At 38.1% G+C, this 18,304-nt stretch overlaps 1 protein-coding gene across 1 annotated transcript; it reads right to left on the bottom strand.

Moving 5' to 3' along the window:
- Positions 1 to 5,255: 5,255 nt before the first annotated feature.
- LOC114560978 (interferon-induced protein with tetratricopeptide repeats 1) lies at positions 5,256 to 8,340 on the bottom strand. The gene is made up of 2 exons (XM_028586611.1): positions 8,336 to 8,340; positions 5,256 to 6,564 (listed from the first exon to the last, which is right to left on the bottom strand). The coding sequence occupies exons 1-2, from the start codon at positions 8,338 to 8,340 to the stop codon at positions 5,256 to 5,258; spliced, it is 1,314 nt and encodes a 437-aa protein (XP_028442412.1).
- Positions 8,341 to 18,304: the final 9,964 nt, after the last annotated feature.

Here is an 18,304-nt window from a genome sequence, read left to right on the forward strand (position 1 = left end):
TGCCATCTTTTGTTGGCATTTAAAGTGGCTATTAAATCCCAAATGTAGGATAAAAGGGGGATGGAGTCTGTGTGAAGCTGAGGTGGGATGAGTTGCCAGCAATGTAATAGACACACATACCTGTTCCCAAGGGAACAGTACTTCTGCCCACTATAATCTGAAATACAATGTGATGTCACAAAAATTAGACATGTGGTTTGTGAACAAGGAGGATGTTTTGTCAGAGCTGTGCAGTGACATGAAAATTAAGCACAGTATTGCAATAAATCACATACAAATATAAATGTTCTATATCCAACTATTTATCCAAGGTAACAATTTATGATGTCACATATTGCTGATTTACTGTACTATACAAGAACTTGTCTAATGGACCTTTTTCACAGCAGACATGTTGACTTGTCATAGTAGGAAAAGCACAGCTGGAATTGATAACCTTAACAATGGCTCAATTCCATCAAGTGTCCCAGTAAGCTTTCTTCAGTGAGTCAGCATGCACAATACCAGGGCCCCTCCTAAGTGGAATGCAGCCATCATTAATGGTTTTGAATACATCTGTGCTTTTCCTACTATGACTTGTCAACATGTCTGCCGTGAAAAAGGTCTATCAAGCTTTTCTGATTTATTAGACAACAAGAGTTTGTGGCTTAGCCGTGGTGTTTTTATCCAAAAGGCCAAGAACGATGAACCAATGATTTTAATAAAAAGATTAACAGTTTTACAGTTGTTGTTTCTTTACAATTGATTACACTCAGTGGAGCACAAACGTCTGGGCCTTATACATATTTGGCTTCAGTTCAAATAGTTTTACTTGTTCTCTCACTAACCTCTGTGGTTACACACATTTCCCCATACTTTACTGAATTTACGGTTTCAAACTCTTCAAACAGCAAAAATGCACTAATGCAACCAAAACGCCACAAAACCGATAGCAGTATTATCTTTTTATTACAATAAAATGAATAGCACCTCTCTACTACTCTACTACTGGATCGTGCTAAAACAAGGGTGTAACTTTGGTTTTGCAGTATAAGTGGGTGGGACACGAAACAGGGGCCTAGGGATCCTCTGCCAGAAAAATGTTTTCGATTTGAATCCCATTTCCTGCATTTCTACATAGATTTAAGGACTATGATGATACATAATCCAGAAAATAATTAAGTAGATCATAATGATAAATTCTGCCAGAAAGAATAGTAAATACATATGTAGCCTATAAGAAACATATGTCTTACTTTCTTTATTGTTTAATATAGGGATGATCACCAAAACTTGAGAGAATCATTTTATAGAGTGAAACATTTTCACAATTTGAAAGCGGGGGGGGACACCTTAGGTGCTACCTTACAGGATATGCTTCCAGAAATGATTTAGAAATCATGTGCCTGGCGGTTATAAACTTCCCACCTCCATGAGGAAATAATTATTATGAGGTTGACGAATCACAAGGAAGATGTAAGAGAAAATTGAATCATCTGTGGTTGGTCTTATTTTATTTATTTTTTTTGTTTTAAACAAGGAGGAATTGATCTTCCCAAAGGTCGACAGAAAACAGAAAGCACATTGTTGGATGAAGTGGAGTGAAAAACTGACAGTAAGCTGATGTTCATTAGGGTTTATCTTTTTGAGTGACAGCCGAGCTTTAGTTTAGTTCTGACTGGAGAAGAAAACCAACCAACTTTCAGTTTAGGAGCCAAATGAGCTTTTTGACAGTGAGTCAAATATTTCTAAAATTCTGTTGTCGATGTGTCTTGATACAGTAATATATATATATATATATATATATATATATATATATATATATATATATATATATATATATATATATATATATATATGATACTGAACATTAATTAATTAATGAACAGGCCCAATAGAAAGTATGTGGCAGGATGTGGTTTTCTAAGATCGCTTCATCAGTTGATTACAACAGTTCCTGTCTGTGTACAGTTTCTTCCTCTTTTCAAACACAGTTTCACTAAAAAGTGCCGTTCCAAAGGACTACCAGTAATCTCCACATTTACTCCTCACGATGAAGCTGATTCTGTCTTTCACTCTCATCTGGATGCTCTCCAGCACAGGTAACTCTACTCACTCTTAAATCAGGGTTTATGCAGCTATTAGACATTTGTTGCTGCCTAAAATGGAATCTAAGTGTTATGGGGGAAAATCCGATTAAGTAGCTTTAGTACAGTGGCAGAGAGAGAGAGTAATAAATCATATGCCTCCCACGACGGAACGACTCAAAGATACAGAACTCCACACTTTTCATGTTATTTTAATTTCATGTGAAACATGAGAATCACTTTTACCTCAAGCCTTAAATGTTCAAACTGTTTAATTTGATGACTTACTGACAGCAGAGTGATTTCAGACATTAAGACAATTTTTCAGATGCATTTATTTTTATTTATATACTGTATGTATTTGTATTTAATGTTTTCCTCATTGCAGCTGCAGCTCTTCAGTGTCGGCCGTCTATTCCTAGAGCAGTGTGACTCTGATGAGTTGTGTGCAACAATTGCCTTTCGTGGTAAAAAGATGAATATGATTCCTTGAGTCATTTACTGACTTTACTCAGTTTTGATTGAACTAATGTTTTATTGATTTATGTGTGTTTCTAAAAATAAAGGAATTGTGCTTACGTTTCACAGATAATGAGGATATGTTACACAGCACACTATCAGGTCCTGTGCCCCGTCCTCTCTCTGCACTGTACAGGGTTAAATATTCTCAATCAGTGCTGCTTTTTTTAAGAAAGCTGCATCTGTTCATTGCTGCAACACAGATGGGTGCAACAGTCCAAATTTCACGTGTAAGTATTTTTTTAATTTGAATTATTTATGGATCTACAGCACACCATATACAGTACATATGCAGATATTTACTACATCCCTGTTTACATTACAGATTCTTCATTTTGCAACACTGTGAGTTTCAACATATTTAATTACCATTGCTGGAAGAAGCCTGACATCTAAGTTGTTTATCGCCAACGACTGCTTCTCTGTAATTGTGCAGTGACAATAAATAACTTGAAACGCACTTGAATCTAAAACTGATGAAGTTTAAACACAACTTATACTGTTCACAAATACCGGTGTGCCATCTTTCCAACAGACAGTTCTCAGATCCTCAGTGAACTTTGTGTCTCATACATGTGTACCGCTGCTTTGATGGAAATAGTAAACCCTCATGCTGCATATTGATCAGAGACTGTCTCACAAAATGTGTTACTGCTGCCTTCTAGTGTTAAAAGATTTGTTCAAAACTGTCATCTAGTAAAATAGTGATTTTGTCATCCACAGTAACAGGTGTGGACCACACTTTTTCCTAGCGTGTGGTCTCATTGTCCTTGTCCTCTATTAGAACCAAGAGGGAAATAGAGCTGAGAGGTAAACTGAAACATTTCATTTAGAGCAGGAAATGTACCTAATGTGTGTGGTTTAGTAAAAGTAGCGCCTAGTTGAGAGCTTTAGTTCCCACCAACCTGTTCATGTGTTTAGTTAAAGCTGTTCTGCTTTTGAGAGAGTCACCCAGTAGTCCTCTAGTTTGGTGTTTTTATCTCTTATGATGTAGACAGATCTGCTTTAGGAGTTTAGTACCATATTCTTTCAGTGAAAAAATCTCTGTATGAAAATGATAAACCCATCTTTATTTTGTTTCACATACTGTAATCTCTGGTTTATGTAGTAAAAGCTACTTAGTGATGTTCAAATATTTCTGATGAGAATAAACTGGTTCATTAATGAAATCTGTGGTGTTTTATGGTGCTTGCTGATGACTTGTTTATTTTCATTTCCATCATTTAATCAGGTAAAAGTAATTTTAAGATAAAGAAACCTCTTTAAAATCTCAATAGAATCCTGGACAAGAGGGCAGCATAATAAAAGTGTTAACATAAAAAGGCAAAGACAACAATACAATTCCACACAACAATATACACCACAAAACAGTATGATGAAGTTGCAACAAAACAGGTGTGATTTTCCATATCAAAAATGCAGGATGATGTTAGTTTCAGATTGCCAGGAGAACAATTTACAGAGACAAATAAAATGTATTATGAAGTAAAACCTTGAGTTCGCAGGCAACGTGACTGGTGAGATAAGCACACATTGACAAAAACATTTTGAATCTAGCATTTTTTCTGAATGTCATCACCTTTAAAGTGGCTATAGGCTAAGCAGTGGTTAAATGACCCAAACCCTGTCTTTAAACCTAACCCTAACCTTAACACTTCACTACCGTCAATTGTACGTTGTAGTTATAGGGTTGGTTGTGGTAGGCTTTTTTTTTCGATACCAGTGCTAAAACAATATTTGTAATAAGGTGCCGGTGCCTAAAAGGTGCCTGAACCGATACTTAAAATAAGGGGAGCACAAAACAGCAAACAGAACTGCTTATTTATTGCTAAGGCAATATGGTCATATTTAAATCATTTATTTAAAATGTATTAACAATAACTTATAACAATAACTTATTTCACCAGTCAATTGATGTTAAATGACAAAAAGAAGAACCACTAGATAGAAAAAGTTTTTTTACAATAACATTGAATGCACAATGAGCTTAAGAGTTGCAATTGAACGCACCATTAAGTCCCTTCTGTGCTGTCTCTCCGACAACTCCGACAGCAGCAGTGGCCACAGTGCAGCTAGTCTCCTCTTTGTCTACCTGCACTCTGTTGAACCTTTTGAATCCTTTCCATTGAAATACAGCGCACATTGGACCGTTGAGTTCTCAGCATTTTAACAGTGTTTTAGCTAGCAACTAGCTAACAGTAGGCTAATGTTACCTGCTGCCACGTGTAGTGTTAACTAGTCACAGATGCGGATTCTGTTTCTTGTAACTTCCATTTCGGGGCACTACACTATAGAGCAGCGCAGGCGTTTAAGTGGCATCAAAATGAGGCACGGGTATCCTAGTAGTGTATTGTACAGCATAATGTTTTAGGCTGCCACTTTGTAAAAGCTGAGCGAGGTGAATAAAATAATTGCGGTCGCTATTGACGATAGCTTGGAAAAGGTGGGTTTGTGCAGGATATACCGTGTTGCGCTAGTGACGATTCTCTCTGACCAATCAATGGTCTGCAGCGTTTAAATGCCAACTCTTCTAGTATTGGCTCAGCTTGCTTGAAACCTCGACCAAGGTGGTACCAAATAAGTACCAAGAAGGCTACTATCTAAAACCTTTGCAAATGGAAAACCAAAAAACGAGCGAGTCGTGCCGTACCATGCATTGGTAAAGCGGCATTAGTCTTGCATGTTATTCAGAAACTCATCTATTTCTCCACACATTCGGTTTCTGTTTCTTTCTCTGATCCTCTCCAGAGTTCTGATGCTGTTTTTACGATAGTATGATTGTTGCGGTACCGCCGCTGCCATCATGTGATATTCTATCGACTTGTAGCTCTCTTTTTGGATGAAGTGTACATATTTTGCATAGTAGTTGTAAAGCATCTGTGCCCCTTCAGCATCTAGATCACTCTTCAGCAATTCCTCGTATATCTGGTCAGCTTTAACTTGGTGTTTCGACTCTGCGTATATGTTTGCAAGAGATATTTTTCTCTTAAGTGAAGAACGAGGGTAAAGAGGAATCACATCCTCATAGAGACTGATAGCTCTGTCGATCAGGCTGTGCTCCAGGGGATTGTCCCTGTGTAAAAAGATCCTCTTTTTGTAGCAGATTGCAGCACATCTCTTCAGATATCGTTCATCTGGATGTCTTTCCAGAACCTCCTCAGCCAAGTCAATGGCCTCATCAGGAGATACATACATTGTGTACAGCCTTAGTAATGGTTTGATACCACTGTAGCTGCTAATGGGCTTTCTTAAAACCCTGCTGGCCAACTCACGCGCTTCACTTTCAATTTGCTTTCCTTTCGTAGCACAGGCCTCAAGGTACAGAGCAGCGAGGTACAAGTTCTCTGGATCATGTTCCTTGGCGATTTTCATTTTCTCCAAGATGTCAGCCCCCAGCTTTTTGTTGCTATACTTAAAAGCATTCACTAACCCTATGATGTGGCTGCTGTGCCACTCCACCATGTCCGGCTGCATCCTGATGGCTCTCTGGAAGTAATCTGCAGCCAGAAGCTTTTTTTCTGCGCCAAACTTCATCAGGGTCCAGGCTTTTTCAGCGTAGATCTCTGGATGGAGTTTGTCCTGGGATGGAGATGGGTATTCATTCGTCAAGTCGTCGGCCTTTGACAGGTAAGCTTGACTCTCTGCTGTGTCTCCCAGGTGGTGGTGCAGCCACGCCAGATTCCCGTGGTTCACCACCAACCAGGGGCCCTCGTCTGAGACGGTGTTTCTCATCTGGCGGAAGGCCTCTGCTGCCCTGCTGAAGAAACGCAGGGCATCATCGGTGAACCCCAGCTGGTAGTGAATGAACCCCTGCAGGTTGTAGATGTGACCCAGCCAGCTGTATCCCTCCTCTGTGCCGATGTCCTTCAGCTGGTCCCTGAGACGGAAAAGTTTAGTCGTGCTTTGGTCCAGATTCCAAGTGAAGTGGCACTGCAGGGCCTCCAGTTTGGACTCCAGTGTTGCTTGGGTCTGAGCAGCACTGATGGATATTAACAATAACAAATGTCAAATCAATTGTTATGCAGTACAGTATTCTATTGTGCTCTGTGGCGTGCGATGTTTGCATATGTGATAATCCTCATGTGGAGGCAGAAAGGAAGGAACCATGAATAATTGAAAGGTAAGGACAAGGAGTCAATAAGGAAAGGAGTCAATAAGGCAAGGAACGTGTGGACACAGAAGTATCAGAGAGATGAAAATCAAGGAGGGAAAGAAGGATGGGGTGAAGGACAGAAAGAAAAGGGAATTAGGTATGCAATTAAGAAACAGGGACTGTGGGCTTGGTATCGCCACTTTATTTTCACGATTCACAAGGTCCTTATTTGATCCGATTTACGATTCAATGTTGATTTGGGATATTTCAGTTGCAAATGTTGCTTAGATTTGAAAGAGATTCTACAATTGTGCAAGGTTCCCTTGCTAACCTGGTGCATTCTTATAAAAGTATCAATGTTTACATTACGAATTGACTGCAAAGCAGTTACATTAATGTACTTTTTATTTACCATGAACATACTACAGCAGTCAACACTATAAAGTAACAAATATTGAGTGACATGTCATTCACATATCTTGAGGTGAGAGGTCAAGGCACCCTTTTGAAAATGGCTATGCCATTTTTTCCCCTTGCCAAATGTAGCCTAACTTTGGTGGGTAATTAACCATACCAATGGATCTCTTATGGATCTAGTAGTCAAATAATGTCTTTATTTTTCACATCAGTAATTCAGAGTATTGTGCTTTATTGTAGCACTGCTTGGCTCAGTAGCCTATCAGTTAAAAATAAAACAAAGTTATTTAATCAAATTAAAATTTGTTCAAAGATTATAGGACTACCTGTAGCACACTCCTTTCAGGAAGCTCACAATAATAGTATGCTCAGACTGGCCAGGAATAGTTCAAATGACTCCTCACATGTCTTGCACAGAGAATATCAGCTTCTGCCTTCAAACAGACACTTTAAAGTTCATTCTTTCAATCGCATCAGACTTAAAAACTCTTTCATACATCAATCTATCCTATTGTTAAACCAGCTACATTCAATCCAATCCAGTGTAATAGTTATGGCTGACAATAAAGAGTAGGTCTTCTAGTTTCATATGATAAAGACAGAGATAAGTTCTGGATTTTATCAATCACTATTGAACCATTCAAATGAAAATCTATTTGTTTCAGCCCTAGAAGGAAGAAAGAAACAGAGTAACAATAAATAAATGAGAAGGAAAAATAGAAACAAGGAAGGAGTGAACTAAGGAAGAATGTATCTGACATCAGGAAGGGGAGGAGGATAATGAAGAAAGAACTGAAAAAATAAATAAGGAAGAAACAAAGGAAAGAAGTAAGAACGAAAGAGCAAAGAAATGGTGGAAGAAACCGAAGAGGACAAAGTCACAATGAATGGCTCAAACCATGAAAAAGTGTATGAAAGAGGGATCAGAAGGAAGAAAAAGAAAAAATGAGGAAAAGATAGAAGGGAATAAAGGGGGATGAGGGGAACACTGAAGAAAGGGCTGAAAGGGACAAAAGTAGGAAGAAAGGAAAGAAGAGAAGGAAATGGATCAAGAAACTTAACACAAAGGAATAAATGGCATGGAGAAAATAAAGGAAGGGAAGAAGAAGAGAATATGTATTTGAAGAAAGTACAAAGGGCAAAATCAAATCAGTGATTTTCAATCCATAATGTTGAACTTATTAACTTACTAACTTATTGTTACTGATCGCAGATATTATATGCCAAAGCAGACACTCACCTCATCATCCCGCTGTTACCTGTAGTTTGCTGAATATGAGTCCCTGGTTTCTGCTCTTCACACTATGTACGATGGTGCTGTGGGAGCGGCACCATAAATCAGCAATCTTTAACTTCTATGGCTCTGTAAATGATGCAATGTTGAGCACTGGATTTGGACTCAGCTGACTTTTTTTCCCCAGTAATAGCAACCTTCGGCCCCATCTGTCAGAGTCTAGAAGCCCAACAGGCCATGACTCAACAGATCTGCATGGAGCTCAGATCATCACCTATCTCTAGATTTTTCAGGGAAAATCTAGTTTGATGATTTCCTTGCGTCTCTCCCGAGCCGCCTCGGTGGGAGGGACTAAAGGCCTTTTTACAGTCGCTGTAGCCGACCTGTCACGCACCAATGTTACGTCAAAATGACGTAGACCTTGCCGGCGCGCCAGGATTTTGAGGGTGCGACCAGAGGTTTCAGCGGTGCACGACAAAGTGGAAACAAGAAGCATGGACAAGTTTGAGAGCAACGTGATGCCAGGACTCTCAGAGTGACTGCAAGTCTCTCTTGTAAATTTACTGGGTTAAGATGAGTTCTTTTATGGTGAATGAAAGGCTTGATCCGACCAAGTAGGTCATCAGTAGTATAAAGGTGGTGGGTTTGCGCGTGCATGTGTGACGTCATCACACGCACGCGCAAACCCACCCTGTAATCTGGTCATATGAGCGTGCATGTAACGTCGCGGGTGCCCGTTGGTACTCGCGATCGCCATCTAGTGGCCGAATGTGGTATTGCATCTAATCGTCGAAGTTGCGCGCGCATACCGCGAACGTAATGACGTCGCGGTCGAACGTCGTCACACGCGATCGCCATCTAGCGGCGAATATGGGGCGCATCTAATCGTCGAAGCTGCGCCGCATCTAGCGCATGTGATGGCGTGGCGGTTTAACGTCGGCACACCGCGGCGCCATCTAGCGGCCGAATATGGGGCGCATCCCGTCGTCGAAACTGCGCGCACGCATCTAGCGGATGTGATGAAGCTGGCGTCATGGTTTATGTGGGGTGAGGCATTATTTACATTTTGTAAAAAGGTGTTAAAACGTCTGATAGACCAATGGTTAGCTGTTAAGAAGGGTTTGCTATTGGTGGGTTGTAAAAACGCCCTACAGGGTGTGGTTTGTGGTGTTTAAAAATCCCTTGTTTCAAGGCTGACTGCTCACTTTTTATCCACCATTTTTAGCTGTTCTGGTAGCTAGCTTGTTTCCACGTTTTTTCCGCAACAAAAGGCCAGCTGGAGTTTCACTTTTTAATTCTTCTAGGTGCAAGCAAAGAGGAATTGTTTTTCAGCCATGTCTTTCCACGCATTTGGACAACAATCTGGATCATCTTTTGTTGAAGAAGGTGAAACATCTAGAATAGGACCCACTACATTTGGTTTGAGCCTAGCCCACCGTGAAGAGTTATGGGGAGGCGAAGAGCCTAATACTGGAACAACAGGCAGTTTGAGTCAGGCTCCCAGAAAGAAGCGATTCCGTTCGGAGATCTTTCCTACAAGCATGACTGAGTCATGTACATCTGATCTGGAATATGTTGGTGTCAACGGATACAGTTATTCAATTCGCTACAATGCTGGATACGTGACATTAGCTGTTTACACTAGTGTTGCTGTGGAACTATCTAGCAATGCCAAAACAGCCTGTACAATCTCTGTGAAAGACTGGGGCCTTTTTCGTGATGTCGTCTGTCCGGACCTTGACAATCCGGGCTTACCTGAGCTGGTGTATGTGTCTCAATGGGATAGTCGCAATGGCTCCAGTATCTATCGTGTGGAAGCAGACCGTTTCATGAGACCTACAGAGGATTTTATTTTCCTTAGCTTGTGCAGTGAAAGGGAGAAGTTAGTTGCTGCCCGTGGTCATGAAGAATGGAAGTTAAAACCGTATCCTGTATCTAACGAGGAATACAACAAATGGTTTAAAAATGTGTTCTTTATACAATGGTGTGACTGGGAGATTTTGAAGAAACAGTTTGATACCATCGACTATGTCATCAGAAGAGACAAAATAAGGAGTTCTTATGAGAACATAAGAAAAAGATTGATATTTGGGGACACTGACCAACAGTCTCTACCCCTGCCACGGAACCTCTATAGACCTAAAATCATCAGACACAAAGACTAGCAAAATGGTGGGTCTATTTTTAATGTGCTAATTATTTGCCCAAAATAGTTAAAATGATTTTATTTTTATTTATTTTTTTTGCTACTGTGATTGTAATGTGTTATTTTTTTTTCTTCCCAGAGGATCTGGAGTGGTTTCATTCGACCCCCACAGGTACGCCTCCTAACACCCCTGGGCTATTTGCACCCCTAAAGGCATCCGGATCTCCTCAATCCCTTTCATCATCGTCATCATCATCCCCTCTATCGCCGGAACACTTCCTACCATCCCCACCTACACCTCCCCTGCCACCATCTCTATTGTTTGGGGCACTTCCCCCTCAGACATGTGCATATCAAACAACCCCCTCAACATATGATGCATTACAACAGGGAGGTGTTGCTGATTGTTCGGACACAGAGGCGCCTGATCAGACGGATGGGGTGGTGTCATCTTTGTTTATAGATAGCGTTAAAACAGCGTCTCTACATCTTCTTAACATTGTTCTTTACAAGTATTTGGAAGAGCTTTGTTTGGGCTGTCAGATCAATCATCCAAGCCAGAATCAGCATGCCTGTTTAGAGGGGCTACCAGAACACTTCTACACTGTCCACTTTGAACAGCTTATGAAAAGACTCCTTACTGATAAATTCATTGGTGTAGTGCAACGTTTTCTGTCCTTGAAACATCTCACAGCTGATGAGGGTAGAATCAGGGGAGTATCCGAAACAGTTTTGTACGAGTTGAAAACGGCTGAAGTAGTGCTATGTATGACTCTATGATAGGGGACGACGTTGTCAAAATAGCCGAAATTAGAGAGATTGGGGACTATTGGCGCGATTTATATGCAAAAAAACTAACAGTGTGAAAATATGGGGAATTGTTTAGGTGTAATGTATAACCATATCAGTGAGCGATATCACGTATCGCATTTATCTGGTATTTTAGATCATGCCATTGCTAATAATGTGAACGACGTTGAAAAATACCAATGTAAGAGTGCTGATGTAGATCGTACAGTTGTGAGTAGGTTAGAAAAACTGATGGTGATTGTAAGAAGACAACATAATACCCCTCCTTGGGAGGATCTGCTGCAGATGTTATTATCAATGTTAATGACACGTGAGAGTATAGTGGAAACATTTTTGTGACGTCATAGCCAACATTACACGCAATTTTAAGATGCTGAAAGTTTATCACCTACTTACTATGTATACAATGCTTGTAGATACAGTGAGTTTGTATGTGCAAGAAAAACAGTATACTGATGTCTTGCAGGATTTGCAAAAACTAAATATATTCATAATCAGTAAAAGCAATGTATCCGTATTAGCCAATATGCTGTCTATGATAGAATGAGTTTCACTGTCTTCATAACTGTACTATGTATGGATGTGTGAGAGTGTTTTGTAAAAAAAAATAAATAAATAAAAAGAATTACATAACTCTAATGTGTTCACTTGTGTTTTAAATGAATCATGGAGAAGGTTATGCACAAAATATACTATGATCCGTCCCACCCAGGAGGGTTAGGAGGTGTACACAGGCTTCGTGATTCCGTCAAAGAATGCACTGGCTTGTCTCCAACTATCCCCACGGTTAAAAAGTTTCTGCTGAGGCAGGATGCGTATACACTGCACGCTCCTGCATTGAAACACTTCCCAAGAAACAGAGTGATTGTTAATGGTATCGACAAGCAATTCCAAGCTGATTTGGTCGATATGTCTGAATATTCATCGGAAAACGATAATGTGCACTATTTATTGACATGTATTGATGTGTTTTCTAAATATGCCTGGGTAATATGTCTTAAAAACAAATCGGGTCCTATTGTGACAAGTGCCTTTAAGGAAATATTGGAACAAGGACGCATACCCCAGAAGCTCCAAACAGATGCTGGAAAAGAATTTTATAATAAGGTTTTTCAAAAATTGATGACACAGTATAAAATTCACAATTTTTCCACATCGAATGAAATAAAATCAAGTGTGGTTGAACGTTTCAATAGGACTTTCAAAACCAGAATGTGGAGATATTTAACGGCTGTTAACTCACGCCGTTATATTGAGGTAGTACAAGATATGGTTGCTGCTTACAACGCTGCATACCATAGGTCAATAAAAATGGCTCCGTCCTCCGTATGTAAAGACAATGAGAAAACTGTCTTTAACACTCTGTACAAACTGAAACCACATGGAACGGTGCTGTTTAAATTTCAGATGGGGACACCGTTAGGATATCAAAGCACAGAGGCATTTTTCGTAAAGGTTACCAACAGACCTTTACAGATGAGTTTTTTACAATATCAAAACGTATAGGTAGAACTCCTCCTGTTTATATACTGAAAGACAATAGCGGGGAGCCTGTGACAGGTACCTTTTACGAAGCAGAGTTACAGGCTGTAATTGTAGACAAAAACAAAGTGTTTAAAATTGAGAAAGTGCTGGCTCGAAAGAAAACAGGCCGTAAAAAGCTTGTACTTGTGAAATGGCTAGGATGGCCTGATAAATTCAATTCATGGATCTCTGAAAAAGACATGGTTGATGTAAGATAAAAGAGAGGGGTCAGTCTTGTAATATTAATCATTGTGGTTTGTTAGTGAAAGGTGTTGGAGCCATGAATAAGAACGGATTTTTTGTTACGCTACCTAGTAATGCCTCACAATTAGTTTATCCAAATAATAAGATTTGGCAATTCAGAACAAAACTGGCTAAACCGATCATATTACAAACACCGTATGAAGTTGGTCTTATTGAAATTCAATACCCCAGGATCTGGAATAGTTTCACTGAGAGCGATGCCAAGATTGATTTCATCGACACGAAACGAAAATGTACAACAAGACAAGGCTAACAGTTGGTTCTTATAATACAATCGCCAGCATTGTTAATGAATATAATATGAAATGTGCTGCTAACACAGCTCTAGCCCACATAACTATGAGCCACAACCCTATCACTAATAAGATTCTTTTCACGGGAGGAGACGGTTGGAATATTGTGTTTAGGGGGCGTCTGGCCGAAATTCTTGGGTTCATTCCAGACTCTGTGTTCGAAATTCACATTGGCCCCCATTTAAAATGTTCAGCTCCACACCCGGCCGACATCCATGGGGGTCGTTATAATATATTTATTTATAGTGACATTGTGGACTATCAGCTAGTCGGTGATAGTCATGTACCCCTGCTCCGTTGTATAAATATCTCTGATGAGAGCAAACGCATGCCCACTCTAAGTTACGACAGTCCTCACTACACATCGTTGTCACGCTCGACTATTACTGATATTCAGATAGAACTACGAGACGATCAGAACCAACACATCCCTTTCTCATACGGAAAAGTAATTGTCAAACTACATTTTAGACCTGTGAAACATCATTAAAATGATGAGGAAAGCGTACACAACCCGATGATGGAAGATATATGCACTATTACATGAATCAAGCTGGTGGAGAGTTGCGGGTTTCATAGGCGCCAGCACACAATATGGGCATGGATTAGGGGGATATTCAGAAATTTATTTCGAATGGCTGTTCCACTTTTAAAAAGGGGTTTAATATAGCCAAACCCCATCTAAAAACAGCAGCAAGTGGTTTTATTGGCGATGTTGTGACTAATGTCAGGAACGCCGTGGCATCCAGACAACAGGGCAATGGGCTCATGGTGTACAGGCATAAAAGCATTAAAAGAAGCCCGCCAGGATGTGGGCGTGGCCGGACTGTGAACAAAAAGCATAAAAACACCACCAAAAACGAAGAATTCTCAAAAAAGCATCTGTCAGTAGGCGCAGAGCTCGAACGACGCTCTCTGTCCCTGACAAAAGACATATTTTAATTTTACAGAATCAATCATGGCGTTTATTCATAATCAGTCCGAAGAGTGTGTGAAGACCGAATTGGACCTGTTTACAGTACCGTACACACAAACATCTATCGAAAAATCTACATTTGTAGAAATCCCACCAATGTCAGCTCTAACGGACGGAGGTCCTATTGAATTTTTCATTTCGGCTAGCGGGGAGGATTATCTCGACCTTAACGATTCATACTTGTATACACGTGTAAGGATTACAAACCCTGATGGCACATTGTTGGCTAACGAGCCGATGTAGGTTTTATAAACTATCCTGGATGCAGTCTTTTTCACAAGTAGATATAATGTTGGGTGATAGACTGATCACACAGTCTTCAAATACGTATCCTTATCGATCCGTTATAGAATGTCTTCTGAATTATGGAAAGGACACATTGGCTACGCAATTTAGCACAGGGCTATTTTGTAAGGACACAGCGGGCAAAATGGATGAGACCTCTATCACAGGCGATAATTTGGGGTTGACACAAAGGGGTGAATACACATCCGAAAGCCGTATTGTTGAATTAATAGCACCAGTACACGCAGATTTGTTTTTTCAAGAAAAATTGTTGCTAAATGGTGTGGACATGTCTCTGAAATTCATACGTTCAAAAGATGACTTTGCACTAATGACCCCTGGAAATGTCCAATTTGCTGTGAAAATAATGTCTGCTAGTCTATTTGTCAAGAAAATATCAGTGGCACCAACTGTTAGACTAGCTCATAGTAGGGCCCTACAGCATACTAATGCAAAATATGCTATTGACAGAGTAGCTCTAAAAACCTTCTCAATACCTACAGGCACACGTGTTTGCAACCAAGAAAACCTATTCATAGGACAGATTCCTAAATTTGTAGTCATAGCTTTCGTAGATAATGAAGCATACACTGGGTCGTATGCCCATAACCCCTTTAATTTTGGAAACTATAATACAGAATTTATTAGCCTTTATGCCGATGGACAGCCTCACCCAGCCCGTCCTTTTCAGCCCCTTTTTCAAAGAGGGCAATATGTACGGAATATTATCAACTGGTTGAATCAACAGGACGCCATTTAAAAAGACAGGTCACTAGCCATAACACGAGAGGATTTTGGGGCTGGTTATACTCTATTTTGTTTTAATTTGGAACCTGACGGTGGGGGCTCAGGAAATGTTTCACTGATTAAGAACGGTAACGTTCGCTTGGAAGTTCGGTTCAGAAATCCACTTCCTAGGACTGTGACCCTTATCTGCTATTCAGTTTTGACTCTGTAATCGAAATATCTAACAGACGGCAAGTCCTATTGGATCACTACTAAAGATGAATACAATAGAACTCACCAGCGTCCTCAGAAAAAGAATGAATAGAGACACAAATTTCTTAGGAGTAATACCATGCGATCATCTCCCAAAACAGTTGTTTGTAAATTACCCGCCATGCTCGTTGTAAATACACAGCCCAGTAATATGCCGGGTGAACACTGGCTAGGTATTTACATTACAGAGAACAAGCATGGTTTGTTCTTTGATAGCTTTGGACATCCACCTACCTTTTTTTTCCGCAGGAAATTGGCAATTTCCTCTTAAAGAACTGTGTGGAGATGTACCATTCAGCAATCCAAGTGCAAAATAATTATTCTACAACATGTGGCCAGCACTGCGTCTTCTTTTTATGTCATATTCAGAAAAAGATTCCTTATACAAAAGTATTGAGCATGTATGGCACTAATCTTGTATGCAACGATACAATGGTCAGCCATTTTGTTAGCAGTATACACCCGTTGTGTGTCACGATCAGAAATTTAAATGTGTACAATGTTCATGTTCCACCTATAGGTAGAAATTGTGTAATGATGTTTCTTTTCAAAAAATAAAGAAGAATGGAATATACTATTCTTATAATGCCTTAATTTTTTTTTTTTTTTTTTTTTTTTTTTTTTTAAAACAAATTATACAGAAAAAAAAAAATGCATTCAACAGATAAAATTAATGTAAAACATTCATTTAATGTCACCTGTTTACATACAACACAGCATTTTCACGTAGTCGAATAAAGCCAAACACATGAATAGAAAATTTATGTAAAACACATTCATTTTATGTCACATGTTTACATACAACACTGACTTTTCATATAGTTGAATAAAGAAAACACACCTCAAATAGAAAACACACCCTCAATAGAATAAAAACAAAAACAAAATGAATGAAAACACATCAAATAGAAAACACCCTCTCAATAGAATAAAAACAAAATAAAAATAGGTTTTTAAAAAAAGTAAAATATAAAGTAGTGTAATAATAGAAATAGGTTTTTAAAAAAAGTAAAATATAAAGTAGTGTAATAATAGAAATAGGTTTTTAAAAAAGTAAAATATAAAGTAGTGTAATAATAGAAATAGGTTTTTAAAAACAAAAGTAAAATATAAAGTAGTGTAATAATAGAAATAGGTTTTTAAAAAAAGTAAAATATAAAGTAGTTAATAATAGAAATAGGTTTTTAAAAAAGTAAAATATAAAGTAGTGTAATAATAGAAATAGGTTTTTAAAAAAGTAAAATATAAAGTAGTGTAATAATAGAAATAGGTTTTTAAAAAAAAAGTAAAATATAAAGTAGTGTAATAATAGAAATAGGTTTTAAAAAAAAAAGTAAAATATAAAGTAGTGTAATAATAGAAATAGGTTTTTAAAAAAAGTAAAATAGAAAATAATAAAAATATGTTTAAAAGTAAAAAAAATAAAGTAGTGTAATAGAAAATATAAAAGATTAAAAACTAGACCAGCGAGTCTTAGCAATGGGTGGTGTAATACTAAATGTTCTAGGAGTACTAGTTGCTCGTAAAGCAGATGGTGTACCATGTGTAAATACAGGGGCCATTCTTATTGCTCTAGGAGTGCGAGGGGTTCGTGGAACAATCATAGGCGTTTGTGTATTAGTTTCAGATCTGTATGATCTGCTGAAAAGTGTCACAACCCATAATAATGTTCCAGAACACTCTAGACCAAAAGGGTGGAACATATTTTTAAAATCGTTAGTTAGCTTAAATGTGCCACTCTCCGTAATCCCAAACACGAGGGTACGCTGTTCTATTGAGGCTTTTAAAACTGTTGCATCATCTGAAACTAATACACAAACGCCTATGATTGTTCCACGAACACCTCGCACTCCTAGAGCAATAAGAATGGCCCCTGTATTTACACATGGTACACCATCTGCTTTACGAGCAACTAGTACTCCTAGAACATTTAGTATTACACCACCCATTGCTAAGACTCGCTGGTCTGTTTTTTAATCTTTTATATTTTCTATTACACTACTTTATTTTTTTTTACTTTTAAACATATTTTTATTATTTTCTATTTTACTTTTTTTAAAAACCTATTTCTATTATTACACTACTTTATATTTTCTTTTTTTTTTTAAAACCTATTTCTATTATTACACTACTTTATATTTTACTTTTTTTTTAAAAACCTATTTCTATTATTACACTACTTTATATTTTACTTTTTTAAAAAAACCTATTTTCTATTATTACACTACTTTATATTTTACTTTTTAAAAAACCTATTTCTATTATTAACTACTTTATATTTTTACTTTTTTAAAAACCTATTTCTATTATTACACTACTTTATATTTTACTTTTTTAAAACCTATTTCTATTATTACACTACTTTATATTTTACTTTTTTAAAAACCTATTTCTATTATTACACTATTTTTATATTTACTTTTTTTTAAAAACCTATTTTTATTTTGTTTTTATTCTATTGAGAGGGGTGTTTTCTATTTGATGTGTTTTCATTCATTTTGTTTTTGTTTTTATTCTATTGAGGGTGTGTTTTCTATTTGAGGTGTGTTTTCTTTATTCAACTATATGAAAAGTCAGTGTTGTATGTAAACATGTGACATAAAATGAATGTGTTTACATATAAATTTTCTATTCATGTGTTTGGCTTTATTAAATTACGTGAAAATGCTGTGTTGTAT

Source organism: Perca flavescens, chromosome 9 (genome assembly GCF_004354835.1).
Source record: "Perca flavescens isolate YP-PL-M2 chromosome 9, PFLA_1.0, whole genome shotgun sequence".
Classification (NCBI taxonomy): Eukaryota; Metazoa; Chordata; class Actinopteri; order Perciformes; family Percidae; genus Perca; species Perca flavescens.